This window comes from Perna viridis, chromosome 3 (genome assembly GCF_037379345.1).
Source record: "Perna viridis isolate PV_CMFRI_1.1 ecotype Kerala chromosome 3, ASM3737934v1, whole genome shotgun sequence".
Taxonomy (NCBI): domain Eukaryota; kingdom Metazoa; phylum Mollusca; class Bivalvia; order Mytilida; family Mytilidae; genus Perna; species Perna viridis.
Window position 1 is genome coordinate 49277622 of NC_142447.1, and position 22333 is coordinate 49299954.

At 32.0% G+C, this 22333-nt stretch overlaps 1 protein-coding gene across 35 annotated transcripts in view; it reads right to left on the reverse strand.

Annotated features, from left to right (window-relative positions):
* Positions 1–643: 643 nt before the first annotated feature.
* Positions 644–22333, reverse strand: part of LOC148622718 (protein hu-li tai shao-like) — a 42215-nt gene continuing 20525 nt past the window's right edge. For 8 of the 35 annotated variants that reach the window (XM_088572792.1, XM_088572796.1, XM_088572794.1 and 5 more), the window contains 18 exons: positions 21517–21665; positions 20528–20758; positions 19217–19360; positions 17610–17708; positions 16482–16652; positions 15105–15250; positions 14561–14693; positions 13996–14115; positions 13231–13323; positions 12522–12536; positions 10118–10313; positions 9443–9577; positions 8852–8974; positions 8182–8250; positions 6120–6179; positions 5790–5849; positions 4705–4817; positions 644–2934 (listed from right to left, as the gene is read on the reverse strand). In XM_088572792.1, coding sequence (XP_088428918.1) covers positions 2815–2934; positions 4705–4817; positions 5790–5849; positions 6120–6179; positions 8182–8250; positions 8852–8974; positions 9443–9577; positions 10118–10313; positions 12522–12536; positions 13231–13323; positions 13996–14115; positions 14561–14693; positions 15105–15250; positions 16482–16652; positions 17610–17708; positions 19217–19360; positions 20528–20758; positions 21517–21665 — 2177 coding nt within the window. In that variant the 3' untranslated portion in view covers positions 644–2814. Of the gene's footprint in view, positions 2935–4704; positions 4818–5789; positions 5850–6119; positions 6180–6681; positions 6748–8181; positions 8251–8851; positions 8975–9442; positions 9578–10117; positions 10314–12521; positions 12537–13230; positions 13324–13995; positions 14116–14560; positions 14694–15104; positions 15251–16481; positions 16653–17609; positions 17709–19216; positions 19361–20527; positions 20759–21516; positions 21666–22333 lie in introns of all 35 variants that reach the window. The other 27 variants (XM_088572822.1, XM_088572825.1, XM_088572823.1 and 24 more) reach the window with 16 other exon arrangements.

Consider the following 22333-nt stretch of genomic DNA (forward strand, 5'->3'; position numbering starts at 1 on the left):
CTCAACATGTGTTTCTAGAAAAGCAGAATGCTCACCCTGCAAGTGCAAACGGTTCATGCCCAAAATTTTTAATGGTCCGGGCTGATCATATAATTTACTTGTGTTTCTTTGTACTTGTTTTGGTTTTCGTGTGTGTCTATTTCCCTGTCTAGTCTTAATTCTTGGAATGTATTCTTTTCATTTCCACTCAATATTGGTTACCTTGATTAACTTTGAAACCTTTGACATAAAAGGTTGTCAGTTTCCCCCTAATTTAATTGTTTCAAAATAAGGTAGTCTGAGATTTATATAAAAAAAACTACTGCAGATCCTGTCCAACATTCCATACAAGCTCTAGGGAATATTCACAGAATTTTATCTCAAGAAACAAAAAAAAAATTCTCTTAAGCTTAATGTAATTTTTTAATATATTTTTTGTATGATTAAAAGAGCTATTCTGGTGCACAACTATGCCATTAGATATTTGAATAATGACCATCACAAAACATGTTCACTAATGATTTATACTCATAGTATTGTGTAAAATCTGATTTGGTAGAGCAGTTCTAAAATTGAAGCTTGATTCACTAATACATGAATGAAGATAAACCCCTGGTACACCTATAAAAAGAATGTAGTATAGAGAAATACCAATAAAGACAACTGAAGAATGGATTCCTTTATTGAACACTGCATGAAGATGACTACTGCAAGCATCCTTACATACATGATAATAAGCAAATAAACAGGTCAACTGAAATATTTCGGGACCAGTATACCAAAAAAGGTTTTACTTGAAGACCTTAATCTTTACATAAAGAATATAATACCATTAACATACCGGCATAGTTTATTAACAAGCAGCTTTAACTCAATGTTATGATCTACAATGTAAAGACTTTACCTTTAAAATTATTGCCAGATAAAGATTATTGCCAAACAAATGATTTTGAGATTTACAGCAGTTGAAGATTTACTTGTTCATTATGTAAAATAAAGGGGTGAGAATGCAAAAAGACAGTATATCATAAATGGGAAAAATGAAAATGCATAGCAGTATTATTTAAAATAAAATTAAAATGCTACATATAATTTATTCAGTTGTGAAGATTTAACATCAAATGTTACATTAATAGATACAGTACTACACAACATTGAGAGTAGCATTTGTCCATTTTTTCTTGCTCCAAAATATTGGCATTGATTTACAAACTTTAAAGAACTTTATCTGAATTTAATGGGTTGAAATGAAATAGACAAAACATTTCACTTTCCACAGATCAACAGAGTATAACAGTCATTGGTTGATCAAACTATATACAATAATACACATACTATAGGTAGATTTAGGTGTGTAATATGAATATATTGCATCATCTTAACATGTAAACATAAAAATGCCTGGGACTAATGCTTAAAATTACATATAAATGACTTCAATAAAATAAAAGCTAGGTTAGATTTGTAAGTTGTCATGGTAATAAACCCCCTACTTATGTTATAGTTATGCCCAATTCAATAACAACCAATGACTACTCAAATGCCCAACCAATTTTGAAGGAAACTGTACACTTTGTGCACATTGAGTGTACAACAATGTATCTTAAATTGATATTTACATTACACAGAAAGTATGTCAATAAATACAATACTTAAACATCAAGAAGAAAATTGCACTTAATAAAGATTAGTTAAATGATTTTTGTGTATTATGCTCTCTCTTATGGTTAATAATTACAAAGTATAAATAAAAGGAACATTGTAGATAACACACTAGGACTATACATGCAAATTCTTGTCAATATTCTACTGAGCAATATAACATTTGTAAGTTTGACCGAATGAAGTCCTTTAGTAACAACTCTAAGACAGAAACAAATAGAATTATCTATCTTGTTGAACTTTTGTGTTATAGGAAAGGGTGTAAATAATGATTGACTAACTTGGTGACTATATCTTATCATGACTGACTGAGACAATTGCACTAAAGCAGCTTATTCAAAGATAAAAAGGTATTAATAAAATAAAAACTATACAAAGAACAACCTGTCTCAGGGGAAGCTAAGCCGGACCACCATTCTAAATATTCATCCAGTGGTCAATGAAGTCCACATACAACCAATGACAAAAGAAGAATCCAAACTGTAACCACATATGTCAAATTTTAGTCAAATCTGTAAAGTTTCCTTATCTCATCCAAGTATATTTATTTATCCTAATGAACTTTCTTTTCTGCCTATATGTACAAACTTTGAGAAGTACTAAATTTTAGGAGAAAACAGCTCAAGAAATTCTTACCAGCTTACATGGTGTTAAAAATAATTTCATTCTATAGTTAAAAAACAACATTAGATACAATACTAAAATCAGCAGGTACCATGAATACATTCATCTCAATGGCACAGACTATGGTCAAAATACAATGCTAATAATTAAACATAAAAAAATGTTTATAACAAAATGTATAACTCATGCTGGTTTCTTAACTCTGTAACAATTTTGGTATAGTGATATACTAACTTGAACAGGCAGATTCTATATGATTAAATGGACTTATCTATAAAGGCTAAAATATCTACTTCAAATAAATTGAAATATTAAAAAGTTTTGAATTTTTTACACCATGGCAAGCAAATGTTACAAGCATATAACTGTGGTCCGCGTGTTAATTCTTCTGTAAGGCCAAGCTTAATACAAAATCTTCCAAACAACATCGAAACAGAGTCACTTATCATTGTAACAGTGTTTGGAATCAACACACGACCAAATCTTCTCAAGCCTTACAAAAGTTCAATGAACGAAACACAAGGACACTAACATCACATAGCTTGCAGTTTATAATGTGCTTTCCTTGCTGTCCTTGTTCTTCTTTGTTTTTGAGAATGATGGCATTCGGAACTTTTTCTTCTTTTTCTTATCCTTTGTCGGTGAAGGAAGTTCTTTCACAGGAGAGCCCTGAAATGAAGATACGTAAGATAATGTTGATTAATAATCATCTACCTCTCAGTTAGAAATCATAATAAAGCCTGATGTTACCAAATTTCTACTACTTGGTATAGAAAATAAGAAGTTACATATGCTAAGTATAACCAAACTTATACAGAAAGTTAATAATGGAAAGCACCTGAAATTCCTTAAAACAAATGCCCCATCTATATAAAGCCACCCACCAAATTTATGATCAATCCATCCATTGGGAGCAGGGATAATTTGGATGAACAGACAAGGTATAAAAATAATCAAATTACTTTACACATATTAAAACGTATCTAAAAAGCTTTGTCAAGTGTAGCATGATACGACCACTGCCAGTTGAACTTTGTTCACTTTTGGCAAGTGTGGACACAATAAGAGTTTTTGACCCACTTAACATAGGGACATACAGTTCATTATTAACTCAACAACTCATTTGGACACAATACTTCACAATATTTTGAAATTCAATGTAAGTATAAAGATCTGCTTCAGGCTGCATTCATGGACCACTTTCTACCTCAATATCTCCAAAACTACATGACAGGGTTAATTTGGTAAGCATACTTCTTAAAGCTCTTGTATTTAGGCCGGGATTTTCATATGGAATTAAAAAAAAAAATTTAAAAATGTTTTTGGGGCATGGTCCATTTTGGCCCCTAAACTGTTAAGATGTCTGAAATCTGAGTGAAAAACGCATGCAAGGAATTTCACAAGGAATGTAATAAAAAAATATTTCAAAGTCAGACCAGAAATTAACAAGCAATCGTCAAGAACTCAGAAAAAAAAATGTTTTTGGCCACTTTGTGGAACCTTATTCTTAATCTAAGTTAGATAATTGTGGAATAGAATATTGAGGAATAATTTCCTACACATCTCTATGTTTTTTATTGGAGTTAAATTGTTAAATACCATCAAATAAATGTTTTAGGCCTCTTTTTGGCCCTAATTCTAAAACTGTTGGGGTACTAACTCCAAATTCAATACCAGCCTTCCTTTTGTGGTTCGGAACCTTGTTTATAAATTTTATACACATCAATCAATACTCAAGTTATCACATAAAAACCCAGTGTTTACTGACAATGACAAAAGAGCCATACCAATATGTTTGTTTGTTTGTTGGGGTTTAACGTCCGAGCAGCACTATTTCAGCTATATTCAGACGATGAACATGAAATGGATGATAAAATGAACATGAAATGAAAAAAAAAGGATGTGTCACAAGGATAATAGGGTCGACAAATTTTGATTGCCACTGGAAAAAGGGGATGGTAAGGTTGGCAATTTAGCCTCCTGTGGCGGAGCGCAAAGGTTCCTACTCCTATCGAATACCACAGTAGGGTTCTTTAACGTGCGAGGAACGTGGCATCTTTCCCAACACGGTTTCTGAGCACTATTTAGTCGCCTTATACGACAAGCTTAGGTGCTGCAGGCCTATTCTTTTAACACCCGGGCCTGCACGGGGCCATACCAATATGTATACAACCGCTAATTATTTTTGATTGTATAAAAAGACAGTTGTGGAAGAGGATGTCCATGGGTATAGGTAGGTTACCTGTAAAAATCATTTTTGATTTAGTACTTTCAGGACGACTTCATTCAAAATAGTCAACAGCATGCCCACGTTCAGCACCCTTAAACAATTTCTCCTGTCTATTTAAACTGTGTATGTCCCATTTTAGTTGCAATTTAAGTTAGACTAAGATTAAAAGCCTGTATCTAATATTGCAAAACTCTGCCAATTCTTCATACCTCTTTACTACTCCTATCATCAAGTGTATCACCCCCACTAGCACTGTCAGTCGACTTGAGGGTATCAGACTTGGCTGGGGAGGATGGCTTCTCATCTCCATTTAGTACACGATCTGTAAAATGCAACATTCTTATGTCATAGAAAGTCAAAATATATATTAATTCTGCAAAGGGGTACTGGTATTAAAATTGACACACACCAAACATTTTTAATTTTTATTTATGCTGTTTATTCAATGCCATTAAAAACTAATGTTTTCAAAATCACATATGCTGAAGAAAAAGAAAAATCAAGTCATAATTTTTTTTATGTTGTTTAAACTAAAATCGGAAAAATATTAATGATAAAAATATCAGCTATATCGCATACCTTAAATAGCACCCAACCCAGAACACACTTGAAGTATAATAAAATATATGATAAAATGAACATTACATGTCAAAACCTGTATCATTTCAACCAGAGACTCCTATATCACCCCTAGAGCCACCATGACCAGCCAAAATGTTAATATAGGTCAAGGATTGATACAGCATGTGATAATGATTATAGCATGTAGTATTCAGTATTGTATACAGTAAAATATAAGCTATCTTATTAAAGACTGATTCAAGTTTTACATATACATTCAAGACAAATCATGCAGTGTCAACAAACTACTAGTGATTTATGTTTAACTGTGCAATAAAGTACACATGCAGTTAGGATGGGAACACAAGCATCTAGTATTCTACAGCAATGATATATTTTGTTCTGAAATTGATAATTGTTGTTTTAACATCCGATGGTCATTAGGAGAAATGAAATGTATCTTTCATCCAATATAATGACCCTACATAAGCTGCTTTCAACTCACTGATATACTCTGAAGCTATGAAATAAAGCATTGACCTCCCTCTAGTTACAGTTTTAACTCCATTCTACACTTGTAGATGTATGATTAAAACGTTGATAGTCTAGCCTGGTTACTACCTTGTATCAAGTAATGCAAAGATAGAAATGTGAAGCTAGAAGGTAGTGGAGTATAAATCTGGATTAGATGTGGATTACAGAAGTCCCACGACCACTAGTGTCATGTGCTTACCACGCCCAAATCTTTCAGATTTTGATCTCTCAAAGTTCTTCTCTTTCAATTCTTGAATTACTACCAAATCAAAAGTTTTATTTAATTCCAGAAAACATAATATTAAAAAATGAATATGTTTCTTTTCATTTTTGCAGGTTGTTACTGATCTTTTCTAATGTTGAAAATAAAGTCACTTATAAAATTATACAAACAATGCAAAACTTTGAACTTCAAACTATAAAGCTCAAATAACTATTATCAAGTCCAAAATAACCTTTATCACTTTACACTATCAATGGAATAATAATTATGTATAATAGATGTGAATCCTAGATAGTAGAAGCTTACATTCTGGGCTTCTAGGAGGTTCCCTATTGGATGATGTTCTCCTTACTGCAGGGGCCTTCTCTGAAAATTGGCATCAAATTCTTGTAAGAGAATTGTACACATAACTAGTATTTATTGTTAAAACTTTACAATAATGGATATCCTAGCTTTAATGCACAACTAATACCCTAAATGAATGGAATGGTCTATGTATTATGGAGATGACCATTAAAATGGGATGACATTACACTAGCACACAATGTAATGCAAAACTGATCACTCCAAACATATGTAGGTGAGAGAGAAAATGGTGTGAAGATTCTTGGACCAAGTGAGATCAATACAACACTAATATAATTCTACAAACCACAAGATATTTATACCTTACATGTCTGATTCAGGCTATTTTGTAATCATCATACATAAGAATGTGAAAACTATTTCACTCTTGGCTGCAAATAAAGTCCTTGAAACTTGTACCTTTCAATTTTCAACAAAAATTAATGATTACATGTAACTTATCTATGACATGGATATATATATCTTGTAGACTCTAGTCATCTCTCATCCACACCATCATTACCTATATATTTTTGTGATTCTAGGTAAACATCATCAATAAGAGTTTCTCTCGATGTACTTCCTAATGCTAAGAACATATCAATAATAAGAATAAGTCTACTGAAATCTAGTGCCACAAATACATTAACAATTTAAGAAAAATGGCAACTGAATTAAAAACAAACTTCAAAAGATACAACATGCATAATTATCTCAACATAAAATATACTTCCCGACAGAGCTTAACAGGACCTGTCATCAGACAGTGAAGAGTTTGGGGAAATAAGGATATTAATTTTAAGCTAGAAACACTTCAGAATTTTGATTCTAATTCAATTTTAGATAAATCAAAATTAAATGTGGTTATAGAATTGAAAAATTTGAAAATTAACATTCACCAAGTCCCTTTCGTGCTACTTTTTTACACTCAGTCATTTGGTACTACTTTGAGGTAAATGGTACATATTCCCTTAATAATTCTCATAGTTTTTTCATTCAGCTATTTTTTTTACAAAGAAATGTTGCACCCACCTCGCTGAAGTGCTATTTATGTCTTCTCTGAAAATTACCACAAAAGGGTCTATTATGGTCCATATTATAAATGCATAGTTAGATTCAGCATATCAAAGAATCATTTTATATTTGTTAAACTTTAATGATGTTAACTTTGATCATAAATTTCAATCAAAATAAATCTTAATTCATTATCAGTTATTAACAACATATTAACAATATGACTTTAAATCAAATCCCTATTGAAATTGGTCAAGATATCAGCAATGTATACTTAGTTTTCTAAACTGCTTGTTTGTCTGCCTAACCCAATTCTGAATTTCCTCTTATCATATGGACCATCTAGGTAAAATTTTATTACTATTATTATTATTTATATCAGCTAATACTAAAATTAATGAACAATGTCTACAGCCAACAACAACAGTACCATACTATCAAAGGAGCTAAAGTTTTTTTTGGTCATATTACTCATATACAGTCCACACAAGAATGGCAAGTAATACATCTCTTTAAATGATTATTCAATACATGTACTATAATGTTTAATACAGCAAGACTCATGCACCAAGTCTGTATTCTTTTCTATCAAATGGCTGTTAGTTCAGGATAGATCATTGAATGGATTCAGAACTATTTTAGTCTTATTAGTGTGCCATTGTTAAGATTTCAGATGAACAACAAATGAAACCACAATGAATGTGACAGAACACCACGGAAGATAAGGCCAGGTCCGTAATACCAATTAAGGTACAAAAAAGTTTACAATTGGCATTTGTAAACGCTTTATAAATGTAGATAGGAGTTTCTTTCAGATCAATTGAAATAACAAATTAATTCATTAGATTAATGACATTATAAATCAGAAATATAACATATTAATGAATTCTTTATTGGAAAAGAATGGTTAGTGAATGCTAAGAAAATAATCTGATTCTCTGTAGAAAGTTAATATGTATTACAGATCTGGCTAAAATGGTGATGACAAATGCTGAACAAAAATACACACCATTATACTTATCATCAAAAATATCATCAATATTTGTTTCTTTCGATGGTCTTTTTTGTCGAGTTTTAACTAAGGAAATGCAAAAAGAAGAGGTAAAAGCACTAAACTAAATAAAAACAGTTCAGACCAAAACACAAGCAAATTAGAATACAACAGAAAATATATTAAGAGCAACAAATCATCATAAGATATATTTGAGAGCATGTTATAAAGCATTCATATTACACAATTTAGAAATGAACATCTCTCTCTCTGTTGTGGTTTCCTTATTTCACATAGTCAGTAACAACATTGTTTTTACATAACACCCAGGCATTACTCAGATTTATCATAAATTTAGTAGTAAAAACATCAGATTTGGCTTGGGCTTACAAAATGTGATGAGTGACAAACAGGGTGATTCCTATTTCCTTAAACATTGTGGTGTATTAATGCCAAGGTCTCATTTGATACACAAAAAGAAGAATTGAACTAAGTCAATTAATAGAAAAAGTGTATTAGGGGAGACTACAAAACAATAAAAATCAAGACAATATTTTTACATACAGAAACAGAAATTTGCAACAATGCAGACAATATATACAACATAGCAGTGAAGACAGGGGGGACTTTAAAGGCTGTCATACTCATCATGGCAGTCAAGACAAAGGACTTGTAAACCTTAACCTACCTTCTTTCTGTGGTGTTGGTGATTGAACAGGTGATTCAGGATAGTTAGATTGAAATACATCATCTACGGTAGTATCTTCACTATTCGACTTGTTAGAAGAATGACGTTTGGGTTCTACAGGATCTATACAACATGCAGAAACAAAACATGCTCATATAACAAAAAACAACTGCTCAGGTTGACATTATTTTTAGATGACAAAACTTGTCAGGTTTTTGGTTTCTAAATGTCTACAGTAATGTCTCCTGTGCAGTCTAAGCAAACAACATTTAACACAATCTAACAACATGCCTATAAATAACATTTATTTACAAACATTTTAAATATTCAATTAGTAAAACTCTACAAAAAATCAAAGTGAAAGTAGAACTAAGAATTACACAAGAAACTCTAAAGCAGGAAAACACTGTAAGTCGATCTGACAGACAGACCTATCATTTGACAACCATACAATCAATCCGAACACACAGTTGTGAAGTGTCAGATTATCTTTTAACTAATGATGAAAGAAGTAAAAATGATTAGTATGACACTGGTTAGTTACACCTAAGCTAAGCCTGTATATAGTTCAGACAACACATATATCTTTACCTTCAGGTTTTGGTTTTTCTACTTCAGGTTTATGTTCTGGGGTTGTCTCTACTTGCTGTTGTTGGATTATCTGCATTCTTTCTTCAGTAGAAATCAATTTGCCATCTGGTCCTGGAGACAGATCTTCTGTGGGTTCTAGAATACAATGAACAGGAAATTAAAAACAATACACCATCGGGAGTCATCCCAGTAAAAAAAAATCAAAAAGGGCTGTTTACTTCATTCTAAATGCTGAACCTACTTCTCCATCAGAACCCTTGCTCACACAATAAAGCATTGTTGTAAGTAGAAACTCGGATCATACATTGAAAAATGTGGACAGGGAATGTTATGTAAACAAGAAGAGATATAGTAATTACAATAAAGACTGTAAATTACTGCACAAGTGACATTTTCATTGCAATTTTATTTAGCTGGCAATTTTCATAAGACCAAAAACCATATAACATCTGAAGGATAAAAAATTTAAGAACACTTGCAACATTTTAATAAATCAAAATTCAGGGGATGTATGTAGTGTCTCCTAAACATTTTCTTAGCACTACTGTAGTGTGTTACTGAATAAAGTCTTCTTTAGATTGTACATTTTTACTAACCAAATTAAGTAATGAAATTTGTTAAAACATGGTGATCCTTATTTGCTTTGACAGTCCTATATAATTCTATACCACAAACCTGCATCTCCCTTGCCTCTCTGTTCAACTTCTATCTTGTATTTTTCTATCTCTTCCTCATTAATGCTATCAAATGGGTTAGCAGCATACTGGGTTTTATATACTTGTACATTGTGTTGTTGATCTCTCTGTATGATCCCCTTGGAAGCTGCACCATAAATAACTACATTATCCCCTACCATACTTAAGTTACCATCCTACAAAAAAGTATAACTGAAGGATGAGATATGAGCAACAACAGAATTGCTGAAATTGGCAAAACTGGAAGTAAGTATACAGTAAAATAAGAATCATAATGGCAAAATCCAGATTTGTTAAAGCAGATAATCTGGAAGCCTGTCAAAAGATCACTTCCCTTAAAATTATAAAGATAATTATGGTTACTGTATTTCTATAGTGATATAAAATAACTTCTACAGCATTTCTTTCCTAACACCATTTTTATGTATAAAAAAAGAATAAGCATATCTACTTTTTGTATAAATTATTATACTATTTACAGTGTAAACATCATAATACAGAGACATTATGATGTGAGCTACTATGACCAACAAAAACAATCATTCTGAGAGTATTAAAAAACAATACATATTCCCCTCCTGGCTGATTATATCAATGACCCAAATACTACCTTGGATCATCAAGTATAAATGACAAACTGAGGAAATGACCTTATTTTGAAAGTTTGGATAAAATCATCAAAGTGGAACGAAATATAAACTTGATCTGTAACTCATCAAGGTAGACTCACATTCCAAAAATGTGCTAAATATCTTCAAGCATTTAGAAAAAAAAGTGCTGAAAACTTCAGTAAATTCAAGGGCCATCAATTGGATAAAAATCAGCGAAGTGGAATGAAAGTTAAACCTGATCTGTAACTCATCAGGGTAGACTCACATATCAAAGATGCAAGCATGTAGCAAAAAAGTGAGGAAAACTTAAATTTTGGTAAATTTTTCAAAGTTCAAGGGCTATATCTTGGACAAAAAATAGCAGATCGGAACGAAACATACACTTGATCTGTAACTCATCAAGGTAGACTCACATACCAAAAATCAGCTCAATATCTGCAAGCATTTAGAAAAAGAGTGTGGAAAACTTCAATTTTTTTTTCCAAACTGACAGACAGACAGACAGATGGAGTGCATTTCTTAAGTCCTCTTTGGCTAAAGCCGCTAAGGGAATAACAAGTTACCATTGCTTTCAACCTCGAAGTACACCAAACTGCCAACCACCCAATACGCTAATTGCAAGGGTTACTTCCCTTAGTATACAAAAGTGACAATTTTTTGAATTTTTTTTGAATTAAAAAAAAATAAATAAAAAATAAAACCAGCATAAGTTTACAACTTTCTATTAAAGTAATAAAACATCTGTACATTAATAGTAGATGATTGAATTGTCATTTAAGTCGACAAACTGAAAAGCTAACAACTTTTCACTTTATTTTTTATTATCAATTTAAATTTAGATAATGTAACCTGGGAGAACATAATGATGACCAAATAGCTTCAAATGAAACAAAACAGTGAGAGTGTAATATTATAAACAAGTTAACTATAAAACATGTTATGCAATACATGAAAACTGAATGTTAATATAGAATGAAATGTCAGGGTCCTCTCATTATATTATAATGTTACATGGAGGGGAACTAATATGTTGCATAATCATACAAATTATAAATGGGGGAAGCCTTTAAAGGATTTATCAATTCATGTCATATAATCCAATGCACAAAGTCTTCATAAAAGTTTCATTTGAATTTAAAAAATGAGCGAAGTGTCCAATCTGATTAGATTAATCAAGATAGTTACATATACAATCATAATAAGACGACAGGATACCACAAATCTGGTTGAACCATGCATTGCTAGTCAATAAGCATTTCCAGAGTTAAAAAAAAAAAAAAATTTATGTACTATACAGATAATTATTTTTCATGCATAATATGGTAATCATTATAAAATTTAAGGATGCCTAAAAGCAATATACAGGAATTAACTTGTACTCAAAAGTCAGTTAAACTGTTAGTATATATCTAAAGAAAACAAGTCACTGATATCAGATGAAGCATGCATACTTTATAAAAAATACCAATACCCAGAACAGATGGTGACTTCTTTCCCACAGAAAAAAGAAATAATGGCTTAGTATGTGGAGAAAGTCTGAAACTTAGATTTCTTATCATGGAAAATTTTACAAAATATCTTATATCTGAATATTTTCATTCAAATCTTTTCTATTTGGTATAGAATTCATTTTTAATTGTAGTGTAATAAAAAAAAAACTTGAATAATAAAGTGGAAAAAAAACCATTAACTTAATATTTTCCCATGACATCTTAGTTACAGATTTCTCCTAGTAATAGCTGAGATACTAATTGTTAATAGAACCACACTTACAAGCTTGCCTTCTGCCTGTTACAATAAAGAAATAATTCTCTCATAAAATAGGAAACAAACACAAATGGTCTGAATGTTTTCTTCACAAATTTATCCTGCTGAAAATATGTATGATGTCAACAGTGAAATGACCAAAACACAATACCTTTTATATGTATAAAAAACAGCGCTTTGTTCATTCAGACCATTAGTAGTAAATATAAATGAAAAGAGAACTCAAACACAAATACACACACACACAACATCACATTCAAATGATCAATGAATGATAAAGGAGTAATGATTGCTATTTGAGTTATTTCCTGAAAGATACCCCCCCAAAAGAAAATAAATTGAAAGAAAACAGAACAAGTCCAAGTACAAGCAATCTTCTCATTTTTATTCCATTTTAATGGTAAAATCTATTATGCAATTTCAAAAATGTACAACATGGTAAAGAGTGTATGAATTAATTTTTTACTAAGATAAACAATTGGACTTTCAAAATGTAATTTTATTTAGTCAGTATTAAAATGAAGCTCTTCTATGCAAGTTTTATTGACCAATTAATAACATTCAAACAAGACATTAAATTTGATACCTAGATTATGAATAATGATGAATGAAATGATATGAAAATTCTGACATAATACTGAAGTAATAAAGCAGCACTAATTAAGAACACCTATCATCTGTTTATCTTACAAGCCACTGTTCTAGATCCCCTTACCTGTAACTGTTTAGCTTCCTCCCAAGTAATACCTTCAAGGATTTTCGACTGAGGACCAGCTGAGATTCTTTCTTCATAATAATCTTTCCTTATCTGTTAAAACAAGAATGAGCTTTTGTACGAAGAAACACTAAATAATCTGCTCCAATACAGATTTTCATTATTGAATATATATCTACATAAAATATAAAACCTGTCTTAAGTGACCTTCAAAAGGAGATTAACAAAATCCTGATCACAAAAAAACGTGGTCTTTGTATATAGGTTTATTTTACATAGAATGCACTACGTAGTGATACTTTAATCATTGTCTAAAGTTCAAGACTGGTTTCCGCTGAACACAAGTGGTCGCTAATACAGGTTTGACTGTACATAAACTGATAATCACTACAGTAACAGTACCTCAGGCCATCCTTAAGAATTGAAGGGTTGCTGTTAAAGAATTTTAGGTGTGAATAGGTAGGTAGGTGTTTTTTATTCTTCTTCTGAAACAATGCCAAAGAGTGAAGCCAATGTGTCAAGAAAGTGATGAAAAAAAAAAAAAAAAATGGAGTGGTAGGTTTTTAATGAGGTCAATAAACAGCAAACAACACTTTTTTTTAAGGTTGGCCTCAGAAATTCTCTGTTGTACTAAAAATGTGAAACAATGTCATACTTTTCTGACATAGAAAATTGATAGCTAGATAAATTAGGACATATTTAGGTTGATTGCACATGACTATATTGCTTTTGATGATTGACATTAGCTAAAATATTTAGCCCTACCGCTTTTTGTTTTTCTCTGTACTCTTTCGGATTTTCTCCCTGTGGTGCAAACTGGTTAGGATTCTCCAATCTGATGGGTGTACATTTCCTGTTTGGAGAACCATCAGCTTCAGCTATCCACTGAAATTACCAAGTATCACATAAATGGAACTGATAAATTTATATTTACAATCTGATCATACCGTTTGTATCAAATTAATGCACATGTAATTAAATATTTGAACTAATTCAGTAAAAATCAAATCCCATAACTACAGATTAAATCCATGCAGAAAATATTCAGCCTCAGATAAATACAAGTGCATTGGTAAACATTTTACTATAAAATTTAATGCAAGAGCAAAATCAACTACCAACTACAATGTAGATAGCAGTGTTTACAAGGCATATTTCCGACTTGTCTGTTTGACACATGAATTAGACTTTTTTCTCTATAAGATGTCAAAAACATCCAAGATTTCTGTCTGACCAACTGAGTATTTGTCTGACCTGTTTGTCAGTCAGATGACTGAGATAGCACACTAATTAAAACAGTAAACCAGTCAATTACCAGACTCTAGATTACCTTAGAATATTTTTTAGGGTTGGGCGTTCCAGTTTCTTCTATTTCTTGCCTAGTGTAAGTATTAGGAGAGTTGACAAGCCACCCTGCCTTGTAGTTCTGTTTTTGTCTGTCCTTGGCTAGCTTCAATGGTGATCTACAACATTGATCAATAACACATGGTATTGACAAGACTTCAAATAAACTAAGTAAATATGATGTCTTTATCTCCAGGCTCTACCTTTTAACTTGTCCTCCATTTTTTATTTTTTACTTCATGTCTGTTTACAATAAATTGGTCTTTAATCTCAGTCTACTTGTATTAAATACCTTTTTACTGGAAATGACCAGCTTCAAAGTCCTAATGATTCAAACCATTACATCTTTAGCCCAGTTTCCAAAAACAATTCAAACTGAGTTTTTCACAAGCTATTCCCAAACTTTGGCGTATCACAACACTTGAAATCAGCAGTTCCAGTGATATGAAGTTTGATTGAGATGCTTTATACCACTTCACATTTAAAAATTCATTTTAGTTGAATCATAGAGTATTGAATATTTGACTTACATATATTTAGAGTGTTCTATATCTCCATCAAAGACATATGTAAAGGAACTAGATGTTGGGGGTATTTCTACATCGCTGTTGTTCTTTTCTTTCTTTACTTCCTGTTTTATATGAGGGTTTCTATACAGATAACCAGTTCTATAACCCTACAAATAAAAGTCAACTACATAATTGCAGATAAATAAAGTACTAAGGATGCCCTTAATGTCACTAATACCATCCCTCCAGCTTGTGTCATACAGAAATCTGTAACAAAAGTTTATAAAACTCATCAACATGAAATGTATGTAACACCTCCATATAGAGATCTGAAGGTGACACTTCATCAAGTTTCACAAGAAAAAAAAAATAAAAAATGAGTCATTCATGAGGAGTTGTAGACAACATGATGTCAAGACAGTACTCTGAAAAATGCAAAGCCATATCTTTTATAAAAATAAAAATTGGATTCCAAAACTCCTGACAATATGCACATCTCCATGTAAAGATCTACCATTGCATAAAGTTTCAAGAGAATGGAGCAATTCCTAAAGAAAGGACATTATATCATATGGACAGACTGAAATTTCCCCAAGGAAATTATATTTACAAGGGTCTAAATATCTGTGTCAAATATCAATTAAACAAGACTTAAAGGCCAAACTTCAAATGACCACACATGTCGAATCCTGTTGAGTTAAGGCCAAAAATAAATTTAAAAAAAAACAAAACAAAACAAAAAAACATTCAAATTTGATGCTGTATTAAATTGTTATTAAACGTTTGACATAACATAGGTTCCTGACCCGTGGTTAAAAAAAACTTAAAATGTTGCAATTAAATGAAAGATTAAGTAATAAGCAATTTATAACAAGTTTATGAAAATGTTTATAAAGCAACAAATTTCAAACAAATTTGGGTGATACACAAAATCAATAGAAACCTCCACCTTTGGGACTGAACTTCATGCTATAATTTCAATTAGAGATCAATACACTGATAGTCGTACAAGATCTATCAACTACTACTCCAGTTATTGCACAAAACCAACTGTCTAAGGATAATGTGAACTATAATAGTGCCATACCAATAACTGACCATGAAAAAGTTACATGCAGAGCACATCACTATGAACTTCATCTAAAATTTTTGTCCACAAAAATGTATGAAGAGTTTGAATAGATTTGGCAGAGTAGCTCTTAAAATATCACCTGGATTACAAAAAGTGATTGATGATAGGACACAAGGATACTCTCATCAAAGCAGGGGTATCAAAAATCTTTATTAAAAGTTTTATTTGTTTATTAAGCATTTCCCACCAATACATACAACAACCCCAGTCTTCTTTTACCACTAACAAAAAAGGGATGAACTAAACATCCTTTATCAATAACTTACAACATTATCTAGCTGTCTCATGACTGCCTCAAACTCTAACTCTCCTGTCTTCCACTTCCTACCGCCAGTATCAACACCACCACCACCTTGACTACCAACTTGGAACGTTAACTTTTTAATTTCTTCACTGACCAATATGAGGTTATCTATTCCAGCTGGTACTGCTTTTGTCTGAAAGCATTAAAATACAGGTATTACAAGAAATACTGTGAGCAAGCTCACAAAAAGCTGGACTTGCTGTCTCACTAACCACTCCTAATGTTTCCTCCTACCTAACACGTTATCAGAATTTATTTAGTGGTTAAGTGGTTTTAGGTCTCACAAGATATATTATTTAATTTTATTTACAACTGGCCTTCTTATTGGTTAATATTTTCTGCAAACCATATTATGCAAAATAACCTGTTCTTGGCTACTTAACACTTTTTATAAACTCTAAACCAGGATATCTTGTGTAACCAGTTCAAAAGTCACACACATTTTTTAGTGGACAGATGGACAGTCAGAGTTATTTCAATGTAGCCCCAAATTTTTGCAGTGAGTATTAAGATAGATTTCTACTCCATGACAGGAACATATCTAGAACATACGAAGGAATTTATTTGTAAATAGTGTTATCTCCCTTTCTCTTAGTAATTGATTTTTTTCTTTAATATCAATTTCTAGATTATCTATAGCTTTATTGTATTTCTAAGGAAATGATCATTTATAATCATGAACATAAATAAAATGCCATTTTGTTTCCTGGACTAGTAGTTTTTACAGCCAAGAATTTTAAACAACTTGTTGAGTGTTGCAAGAACATATGATAGTGACAGGTGCTCCTGTGGTGATTAATCACTTGTATAATGTTATAAAGCAGTGTATACCAATAGTACAGGTAAGGTGTAAACAACTTGGCATATTTATAGGATGTAGGAGTAAATGTACTGAAGGAATGAAGTACAAGTTACAATAGACATCACTTCTACAAAGAAATGTTTTCCTTAATAATATCCAACATGAACTTGGCACTGAATCAAGAACTATGCAATGTCATTTGGGTAGAACATTTGACAACAGTTTTTTTTTCCCTCTTTAATAGTAGTTCTTGAATGTACAATACAATTATGTGTTAATAAATGTTACCTGTGTAGTACAAGCTGACATAACATTGACTGCATAATGGTATGCTTCTTCAATACTGGATCCACATGCTACTACACCATGATTTCTCAAAAACATAACCTACAACAGAAAAATAAATGTTTCTCTTCCTCTCATCCACTACACACGATAAAAATCTAAATAATTCTTACTACATTTTTCCTGAATTTTTTTTTGAATGAATATTCAAGTTTTCATATATTTTCTGTTCGATTTTGGTCACTTTTTAAATGTAAAAAGGATGCTTTGTTATGAAAATAGTATGTAAAAAAAAAGGCTGTAGAGAACGAACCCTAAACAGCTGAGGGCAAATATGAACAAAAAAAATTCAGCTTAAAACAGCTCGAATTTTGATCGATATTTGAAACAGCATAGAATTTTATAATTTGAAACTGAACATTTACTTATTATGAACCAACATCCAGTATCTAAATACACTGTTGGAATCAGCATATCAAAGAATCCAAATTATTCATTTTTTGTTGAAACCTTACAACCAGTGAATCTTTTGGTCCCAGCAAGATTGGACCTTAAAATAACTTAATATGTATATAGTGCTTAGGTTGCAGCTTGAAAAACAATCATAGAATCCAAACCCAACATTTGCCTTATTGCGCGAAAACATGTGGGATGTACAAACAATATGTTCCCAACTTCCAGTTACTGTAAATATATTGATTTTCGTGACAACTGATTTTCACGGTTTCTGAAAAGTCAACATGTTTGGGATATTAATTTTCACAGTTCTCAAGGTTGGAGGATAAAGCTTTTTTTTCCAAAAGTCTCTCGGCAGTGTGTGATCTCTCTTTTGAACAGTAATTTTAACGTTAATATTTCAATAAAATAAATGATGGCTGTTAATACGACATCAACTAACTGACAAGCCCACACAGTTTCCTCTTGCCATTTTAATCTAACAATGTATTCTTATTTAAAACTAAAAAGAACTCACTTAAGCAATAGCTATTGGAGGGATAAACTTTTGAAACTTTAATTGCATGTTTACAGATTGACTTTTTATTGACAGTTATCAGTGTGTGTATTTAACGGTAATCTTTTATCGGTGATTACCTGTAGTGTGTGTTTAATACTTATATTCTGTTCTTTTTGTGAATAAAATGTTTGCATAATATTGATTTCTGTTCTTTGATTTGACAGGTAAATCATGGCCATTGATACAAATATGTAAACAAGATCATGAATTTAGAAATTATAACCCACATGCTTTTACTATATACGTTTTTATAATAGACTTAGTATAAATTCATACTCAATTGCATTGAATGATACGACCCTTAGACAAAACAATGCTTCAATTCAAAATTGTGGAAACCATGATTAGAACAGTCAAAAGACCTGGTAATTTGAATATATTTTTGTGGGTACTAATTTATTGCATTCTTGAGGCAACCGTAAAAATAGCAAAAAGTAGTACACTGCCAAAATTAATACGTTTACAGTACAGGTGCATAAAAAAGTGGTGGAAGAACTTTAAAATATAGTAGAGTTCAGTAAGTCCATATCAGGTCATGCTTTCATTTCACACTGCTTCTAAAAACTGACCTTTAAGTTGTAAGATGATGCTTTACCTTATTATTTGGTCCTAGGCTACGCTGCAATTGATCACGTTCAGCTTCATCAACTAAAATTCCATTATAATCATGATAACTAACTTCACCTACAATCAGTGCTTCTTGTGACAAAGGAAGAAAACCACATTTCATAGTAGATACCTACAAAACATTCAATACCATCATTATTTAAAAGGGAGGAATTCATTACTAACAAGCGATTGTGAATATGTTCAATAAAGCTGTGATTGATTGATTGATTGATTGTTGGGGTTTAACGCCCAAGGTGCAATATTTCAGCTATAGTCAGACGATGTACATGAAAGGGATGACAAAATGAACATGAAATGATGATGATGAAATGAAAAAAGGGATGGGACACAAGGATAATAGGGTCAACAAATTTTGATTGTCACAAGATAAAAGGGTAGGGTCGGGCAATTTAGCCTCCTGTGGCAGAGCACAAAGGTTCCTTATTCCTATCGAATACCATAGCAGGGTTCTTTTAACATGCGAGGAGCGTGGCATCTTTCCCAACACGGTGCACCACAATGGTTTGCGGTCAGGTTTTCCGTATTGTAGCCTGACAACCCCAGCACGTAACATGCCAGGGGTACCCCATTCCACCACCCAGGACACACAACCCAGTTGCTCTGTGGGCAGAGCGCCTAGCCCCCGGCTAGGTTTCTGAGCACTATTTAGTCACCTTTTACGACAAGCTTAGCACTGATGCAGGCCTATTCTTTTGACACCTGGACCTGCACGGGGCATAAAGCTGTGATAAAGCACATGCTACATAAACCCCACTTTTTTCAGTGTTTTAAGTCCAATAATTTGATTAAAGAAAAGTTAAGAATTGTAGAAAAACAGATGGAAACTTCTTACATTTGGACTTAAACTACACATTTTGTGTCCATCAAGGCATTTTGGAGTTAATTCATGATAATCAGAAGAACATACATAAGAACAGTGATGAATTGTTTGATATTAAGCCAGTCCCCATCCCCCCGGCCATTTTGCTGTTCAACAATAGAGAGCATCCTACAATGACTAACATTGCTCCATAAAATTATTTAAATTCCTTCAAGGATCTTTCAGTTATAGTCAGTGTGGACAGACAGACAAATGATGATATTCCTGAGTTCCTTCAAAGACAGGCATATAATGATTTTAACATTAGAAATAAAAAACGTTCATTCTTAACTTGCAAAGAAGTTTTCACTAGCTAGTCAATGTAACACAAAGTAGGCAGAAGGACACAACTAATTATGATCAACTGATGATCTTACTAGCTTATACAGAACATACTATTGGCTTCTCCGTACTTACAGCAATTGCCTCAGGTGTGTGTAGATGAATAATGCACTTAATGTCCGGCCTAGCCTGGTGAATGGCTGAGTGAAGTGTGAAACCAGCTTTATTAATTCCTAATGTTGTAGATCCTGGGTCAATTACCTCCCCTTGCATATCAATCTTGACCAGTGATGATGCTGTCACCTCTGAGTACAACACTCCAAATGGATTCAGTAAAAAGTGTTCTTGTTCTTGATTTATTCTTGCCTATAAAATAAATGTAAAAAATATCTAGAATGTAATGTTCAAATCATGTTTTTATCAAGAATGATTTTGTAGCTTGTATTCTTATTTCTTCATAATAAGACAAATCTAGAGGTGAAAAATATTACTTGTGTGAAAAGAAACATCTGAATTTGTCACATACTGAATTAAAATTTGACATTAAATATGTTCAAATTACAGTAATTTATTGTAAGACTTCACATATTCAAATTCTTTTTACGCAGGAGAAAATTGTTTTTCATTGACTACATTTTTTAAAATAAAAACTTTAAATATCATTAATTAACATTATATGCTTTGTATAAATATCCTGTTCAACCCACTTGAACTGGAAGGATTTCCCCTATTACAAACTACACCCAAACCTGGAAAGTCGACAGAATACATGTATGTGTAAAGATGTTTACTCATAAGTCACAATACATGGACGCATAAAAATGTGTAAAAATTTTAACATGATGTTTTTCAACTAACATACAAGTCATCATGCAGGTATGCTGGGACAGGCAACAGATGTCAAAAACAAATCAGGAATAAATCAATGATAACTATAAGTGAATTTTGAGAAGTCATATTCATTAAAAACAACCTAGTAAAGCCCTTTTATAAACAGAAAGGTCTATCTTTCAATAGTTGAAGACATTTTTTATGCCTACACGTATCCCAACAACTGAAGTAACAAGCGTCTTAATACACATTACGACAATCTTTCTTTATCATATTTCTGAAATTTTACTTACACTAATATGATTATAAATTCCACAGGTCCATCCATTCATGTCTATGATTCTATACAATGAAGCAACTTTACATCGTAACTGCTTCTCATGCTTGGCGTACTTGGCAGTTTCAGTACCTTTAATGTCGTTAATTGGAATGACAGATGGAACTGAAAACATAAAAGGATAAATATGCTGTGTTTCTCCTCAAGTTCTTTTTTCAAGTAACATATGGATTCAAATGAACTAGGAGAAATTAAAGATCCAGAATCATTTGGGATGTCAAGCTTAAGACCATCCTGTGAAAATCAAAACTTTATTAGAAAGTATTTATAAATGATGTAAGGGTCAAACCTTTGTTATTTCTAGTTTTAACATAAGCAGCACATTTTGAAATATTTATACACTGTTTATCTCTTGACCCAATGACATACATGTCAACAGGAAAACAGACATGTGCACAAACATTTTATTCAAGACTCATATAAGGAAATGAATTTTTAATACCTTGATAGGACATGTATCTACATGTAATTTGAACCATCTAAGTTGGAGAGAGAGGAAAGCATTTATTTTACCATCCCTCCTTAAAATTAAACTAGAAATGGAAAAAAGCAATCCTGTCCATTTTACTGCAGTTTTCCATTTCACCCTCATTCCCAGGTTCCCAACCTATCCATCATCTTATCTTACTACATATAATATTGTCATTAGATAATAAGACATTTTGTTTTCCCCAGTTTACTACTGTATATGGTTGAATTGGGTAATACCTCCCTAACTAGTCATATAAATCTAATAATATAGAGAAAACATCTGTCACATACGGTACAAGTCC